The 6,994-nt window shown below is 37.2% G+C and overlaps 1 protein-coding gene across 1 annotated transcript; it reads left to right on the top strand.

The window, feature by feature from the left end:
• Positions 1-2,657: 2,657 nt before the first annotated feature.
• Positions 2,658-6,590, top strand: LOC127638214 (uncharacterized). Its single transcript, XM_052119637.1, has 5 exons — positions 2,658-2,862; positions 2,962-3,953; positions 4,028-4,094; positions 5,326-5,494; positions 6,455-6,590. Exons 1-5 carry the CDS (start codon positions 2,658-2,660, stop codon positions 6,588-6,590), a joined length of 1,569 nt encoding a protein of 522 aa, XP_051975597.1.
• Positions 6,591-6,994: the final 404 nt, after the last annotated feature.

Here is a 6,994-nt window from a genome sequence, read left to right as displayed (position 1 = left end):
TTGCAGTTAAACATGTTTATCTGTCACTTCTGTAATAATGAGAGCAGTACAATCCTGAGTTTTGTGCAGCATGTGAAATTGCATAGAAATGTGCCTAAATCAGGATTTAGATGTGGTGTACCTGATTGCCCACAGATTTTCACTAAGTTTTCTTCATTGAAGTCCCACATATACAGAAATCACAGGGAACATCACCGGTCTGCTAAAGAGCATCAGGCACAGATGTGTGGAGATAAAACATTTAAATGCCATGTAGACTTTTGTGAAGTTCAATGTGGGACCCTAACACAGCTTTTGTCTCATTTAAAGAGACATATTCAGTCAGGTCTGGAGATCCGGTGCCCATTTGGTTGCAGCAGGACATTTAAGGTGAGATCTACATTTGCATCACATGTATCACGGGCACATAAAATGTGCTCGGTAAACCATCTGATAGAGCCTGCTATGACCATGGAAACTCCAGTTTCAGATGTCGTGTCTGAGAGCGAGAAATCAGAGGTTGTAGAGCAAAATTTTCCTGAAGTTGTGGATGAATCTCTTTTTCTAAGAAATTTAACCCTCTTTTATCTGAAACTGCAAGCTAAATTGCTATTACCTGAGTCTACCATTCAAGGCATTGTTGAAGAATTTCAAAACATCCATGACATTGGGCAGTCATATTTTTTAGCAAACTGAGAGAAAAGCTTGCTTTGCTTGAATTACCAGAGGAAAGGATTAATGATGTGATTGATCAGTTGTCTAGGGAGGATTTGCTGACAGCTTGTAATAGTGGAGTTCTAAGTACAGCACAGAGGAGAAAGACTACTTTCAAGCAAGATTTCCACTATGTTGAGCCAGTCCCTATTTTGTTTGGAGTCAGTGAAAGAAATGGGAAAGAGTGCTTTGCTCAATATGTCCCAGTTAAGCAGACCATCAGCGCTCTGTTTCAGTGCCAGTCTGTCAGTGATCAATATGAGCAGATGCACTCACAAACAGCTGAAACTGATCTGTTTCAGGATGTAAAGGATGGTAAGAATTTTTCTGAAAATTCTCTCTTTCAAACTGATCCATCATCTCTGGGTTTGATCATTTACCAGGATTCATTTGAGGTGGTAAATCCTTTAGGGTCAGCTAGAAAGAAACACAAAATACTGGCAGTTTATCTTACCTTGTCTGATATTTTACCTCACAACAGGTCAAACATTGACCACATGCAACTTGTTCTTTTGTGTAATGAGCAAGATTTTAAGCACTTTGGACCAGCTCATGTTTTTAGATCACTAATTGAAGATCTCAAAGATCTTGAGGAGAATGGTGTTGTTGTGAATGATGGCAAAACTTTGAAAGCTTCTTTGTGTTCCATCGTAGGTGACAACCTGGGATCCCACATGATTGGTGGTTTTGTCGAGAACTTTAGCCGAAGCCTACATTTCTGCAGGTATTGCACCATTGAGAGAAACTCATTCCATGCCACACCTTTAGAACCTGCTATGAAGCGAACTGTAGAGTCTTATGAGAGAAACATTCAGGAACTTGCTACCATTGGCGATAATGTAGTTGATGGAGTCAAATTTAACTCTCCTTTTAATCAGCTGAATTATTTTCATGTTTGTCAGCCTGGCTTGCCCCCCTGCCTTGGACATGACCTCTTTGAGGGTGTTGTGGCATCTGATCTTAAGTTGTACATTGATTACTTGGTAAATCAAGAGAAATGCTTTACTTTCACAGAGCTTAATCGCTATATTAAACAGTTTAAGTACACAGGAAATGATGCTGCCGATAAACCAGCTGAGGTTAACTCAGGAAGTGAGAAGCTTTGTGGTCACGCTGTTCAGAACTGGTGTCTTCTAAGACTTTTACCAGTTATTGTTGGACACCGAATTAAGGATCCAGAATCAGAAGTGTGGCAGCTCATTCTACTCCTGAGACAAGTTGTAGACCTAATTTGTGCACCAGCAATACTGGCAGATCAGGTTGCTTATCTGAAAGTGCTCATTGATGAGTACATTCATTTTAGGTGCATTACTTTCCCTTCTAAGCCTCTCAAGCCTAAACATCACTACTTGTGCCATTACCCAGAGCTTATAAAACAATTTGGACCACTCATTCGCTTATGGACTATGCGGTTTGAGAGCAAACATACCTATTTCAAACAATGTGCTAGAAAATTGCACAACTTCAAAAATTTATGCGCAACACTTGCAGAAAGGCACCAGCTTCTCCAAGCCTATTTAAGTGCTGGAAACCTCTTTCAGCTTCCTGTGCAAGTTGAAAAAGGCTCTGAATTTTATTCTGATGATTTTAACGAAGCGATCAGGGAATCAGTTGATCATTTTGATTTTCAGCCAGGCAATACATTAGTAGCTACTGAAATCACTTTGAAAGGAACAAATTACAGGAAAGACATGGTTGTTCTCTTGGCCAGTAATGATGATGGTTTGGAGGTTGGCAGAATTAAACTAATTCTTGTTCACCAGAATTCAGTGGTTTACTTTGTGTCTGAGAAACGACGTGCTGTGCAGTTGGTGGATTTGGGTGTATACTGCATAACGGATGAGGACCCAAGAAATGTCTGTGTACTTCAAGAGGAGCTATTAGATTATTACCCTCTCCAGGAGTATAACACATGTGGCTTGTCTGTGATTGTGTTGCACCACTCTTTTCCATCTTTTTAAGGTATGTCTAATTTAGAGGAAATAAAACTTGCCATCTCCTCTTCGTTACCTGGTCTCTCTGATGAAACGCTTCAAAAGTTTATCCATGGGCTATCTGCTATTGGTGTTGAGACAAAAGATGACCTCCAGTATGTCAAAGAAGAAGACCTCATGGAATTCCTCAGGCCTATACAATGCCGCAAACTACTCAATGCATGGAAAAATGAAGGTATTTTTTTTTTATTTAAAATTAATACTTGTTACTTTTTTACTATTGTAAAATGTTTCATGTTCAAATGTAATTTTTTTAATTGGTTATTTGTGTTAGAACAATCCAGCTGCTCGACTCCCCAACGTTCATCACGTCAAGTTCTTTCTGATATATCAAGCCCTGGATCAGAGAGTTCAAGTTCTACACCATCTCGTTCTACTGCTTGCTTTTCAGCATCTTGCGCCTGGGCTGAAACGTTTAAGGTGCCTTTTGAAGTCATGCCTTCTGGACTTAAACTTGCCATTGCAAATAATAAAAGACCATCACCAGCTGATCGAAGGAAGCTAGTAAGAATGTTAGTGGATAACATGCAAAAACATGAAGTAAACCCATCAAAGGCACAGTGTCAGATTGTAGTGCAGAATATTGTTAAGCAGTACCCGGACAGCTTTGCTGATGTTCTGTCTGATGGAACAAAAATAGGTAGTGGGTATGCCTCTTTGCTCATGCAAGTTAAAACCCGTGTTGAACATGTAAACAGAAACAACACATTAGCTCGTCGGAGAAAAGAACGACTACGATCATCGTGTGGAACCATAAGCCAGAGCTCAAGAAGGCTGGCTGATCAATATGGTTGTGTCAGTTGGCAGCCAGAGGAGCTTCCTGCTGGAGAAAATGACGACACTTTAGAAGAGAAGCGCAAGCAAATGGTACTGCTTCATTCGACTGAAGGAATGTCTGGAGGCGATAGAGGAGAACTTCACAAGTTGATGGAGGTCACATATTACCGTCAGCGCCGTGATATAAACGCCACTCCACCTCCGCCACTGTCTGAACTAAAGAACTCATGGCCTTACCTGTTTTGTCTGAAGGGGATCTTTTTACATTTCCAATTGCTTACTGACATCTCACTGCTACAAAAAATCATGGAGAGCATTGAAGGGAAAGGAAAGAGGATTCTAAGATTTTTTCAAGAAAAGCCAACAAACAATGAGGTGTGTGCTGTTCTGGCAAAGTATCAAGAGGGAAATTCTCTGGTCCTGTGCATCTTGCGACTCTTAATGGCCCATTTTAAAGAGAGAACAGAATCCCTTCTAATTGAAGCTGATGTAAGTATAACATTTAGATTTTTAATGTCTTAAAGTTGTAATTGTAATGCAAAATTATTTTTTGTTTTTCTTAGGCAGCAGCAACTGCAGCCAACATGGAAAGTGAGGGATTACCTGATTCACCTGCACTGATCATCCAAGGTTTTTTGCTTTACTTTGTGTCTGTGTCTTCATCATACACACTATTCTTTGCTTTCTAGCTCTTGTACATCGATACCTCTTTGTCCTGTACTGTTTTTCACAATCACTTTAATGGCCATTTTCAAAATACAATTTTTCCACCTCTGTTCCTATATTCTATTTCACAATTCTATTCTCACTCCTATATTCCTTCCATAGGTAGCTCTCTCTGTGCCCTGTTTTTTTTTTTTTGTTGTTGTCTCTGAACCATTCTCTCCTTAGTAACAAAACTCCTTATTAGTAACATTAATCTTCATTATTAATCCATAGTTTATAGTGTCTTTATCTAAAAATTACATCATGATTTACTCACCCACAAGCCATCCTAGGTGTATATGAACTTCTTCTTTCAGACAAATACAATCAGTTATTTAAAGAATGTCCTGGCTCTTCCAAGCTTTATAATGGCAGTGAATGGAGGATGAGATTTTGAAGCCCTAAAAAGGGCATCATCCATCATAAAAGTAATCCAGTAAAAAGTAACTCCAGGGGGTAAATAAAGGCCCTCCGAACCGATGCGTTTGTGTAAGAAAAATATACATTGTTAAACGAAAGTCAACTTATGCCAAAAGAAAGTAACTCCTGACATGATGTATGACGTAGGGTGTAAGCTTTAACGCCTCATGTTGTTCAAACAAATAGGGCTGTGTAACAAACTCAAGGTCTTCTCTTATATCAAATTCCTCAGAAATTTCCCTTTTAAAAATTCTTGTTTTAGACTTCTAGTTCATGTCTGTTTTATTTTTTATCCTCTGCACTCCCGTGTTCTTCGTTGCGTCAGGTCAGAGTTCACTTTTTCGCCATAAATATGTTGAAAGCTAGATATTTTAATTTATATGGTTTTAAATATGGATATTTTTCTTACACAAATGCATCGCTTCACTTCAGAAGGCCTGAGCCATGTGGAGTACTTTTAAGATTGATGGATGCACTTTTTTGGGCTTCAAAATCTTGCCCGTCATTCACTACCATTATAAAGCTTGGAAGAGCCAGGACATTTTTAATATAACTCTGAATGTATTTGTCTGAAAGAAGAAAGTAATTTACTCCTAGAATAGCGTGAGTAAATCATGGTAATTTTCACTTCATTTCATTCTTTTCAGACTATCCCTTTAACATGAGCTACCCATGAACCATACTTTTACAACACTTATTAATCTATGCCCTGCCGTTTTTTTTTTTTTTTTTATAGGTGAATCCATGACCCCAAGCAAGTGGATGTTATCAGTTGAAAGGGAAGTTGTCCTGGGCCCATATTCAGAGGTATTTGTTGAGGGCCTGGCAGCAATGTTTGCGACCTATTACAACTTAAACCTTGCTTATCAGGATGATGCTGCATGCACGCTGGAATTTATTCAGAGGTATTTCAGAGCATAAAATCTTACTCCAATTTTCTTGATTTTTTTTTTTTTAGGTCAATTTAGGATTGAACTTCCATTTTTGTCATTGTAGACTAGTTAAGAATAATCAATTAGCATTCTGGATTCAATTAGCAAGAGTAGAATGCCAAGAGAGTATAGCAGTTAAGAAGTATAGCACAAAACATTACAAATATACAACCGCAGCAAATAATCTATTACAAATATGCAAATAATTAAAATACTACAAACAATGCAAAACCATATAAAAAAAATAAAAGAAATTATAATAACAGAAAAAATAAATCAATGAAAGATAATTAATAATAATAATTTGACTGTCCCAACTTTTTTGCAACGTGTTGCAGCCATCAAAATCTAAACTTGTTTATTTATTAAATACAATTAATTTGTTCAGTGAAAATATTGGAAATATTTTCTTTGTACTTTTTTTCAGTTAAATAAAGTTCAAAGAGAATTGACATCACAGATTCTTGATTTTATTGCATTTTACAAAATGTGGTTGCACTCAAATACAGTACAGCTCTACCTTATCTTAAATATCTTAAGGAGATCATTTAACAGCTCCATAATCACGGCAGGCTCCCTTTAGACAATGCAGTAGATTGCAGTGCACAATGATTTACATGTTCTGTAGCCAAATTTTTAGAAATGCACTTTTTAAAATGCTGAACATGAGGAATCCCAGCATAGAGCTCAATCTGTAAATTCTGTACATAATCCGTATAATAATGATATAATCTGTACATTTTGTTTATTGTAAACATGGAAGGCTAAATATTTGTATATTTAAATTTCTGATAAAATTAAATATGACCTAACTCTTTATTAATTGAATTTAAATGTCATTTATGAGTTGTCTGACAAATTTTGTATTTTATTGTTTGTGTATACTGTTTTTTTTTTTTTTTGATAATTGGATGTTGTGTTTTTTTTCCACAGAGGACTTGTGGGCATTAACCCGGAAAATGGATCAAAAGTTGCTGCTGGAAAGCGAGACAAGAAAATGCATGGAATGAACCCACATGTATGCACACTGTTACGAAAGCTAATGGACTTCGAATGGCTTGCCATTTAAACAAAAGTATTCCAGTGGAATTGATACAAGAGACTCTGACCTGATGTTCATGATTGAGGTTCAAGTATTCTTGCCATTTTTATGGATTTGGCAAATTAAAGGTAGGCACAGTTCAGACCATTTCTTTTGTTTATGACTGAAGTTCAGTCACACTTTAGGGATGTGTACCCTTTATAGTTAATATTTAAAGATTAGTTCACCTCAAAATGAAAATTTCTGATAATTTACTCTCCCCAATGCCATCCAAGATGTTCATGTCTTTCTTTCTTCAGTGGAAAAGAAATTAAGTTTTTTGAGGAAAACATTTCAGGATTTTTCTCCACACAATGGATTTCAATCGCAACCAACATGTTGAAGTCCAAATCAATGCAGTTTCATAGGGCTTTGAAGTGCTTCAAACAGCT

This window comes from Xyrauchen texanus, chromosome 46 (assembly GCF_025860055.1).
Source record: "Xyrauchen texanus isolate HMW12.3.18 chromosome 46, RBS_HiC_50CHRs, whole genome shotgun sequence".
Lineage (NCBI taxonomy): Eukaryota > Metazoa > Chordata > Actinopteri > Cypriniformes > Catostomidae > Xyrauchen > Xyrauchen texanus.
This window is presented reverse-complemented; position numbering and strand designations above follow the sequence as displayed.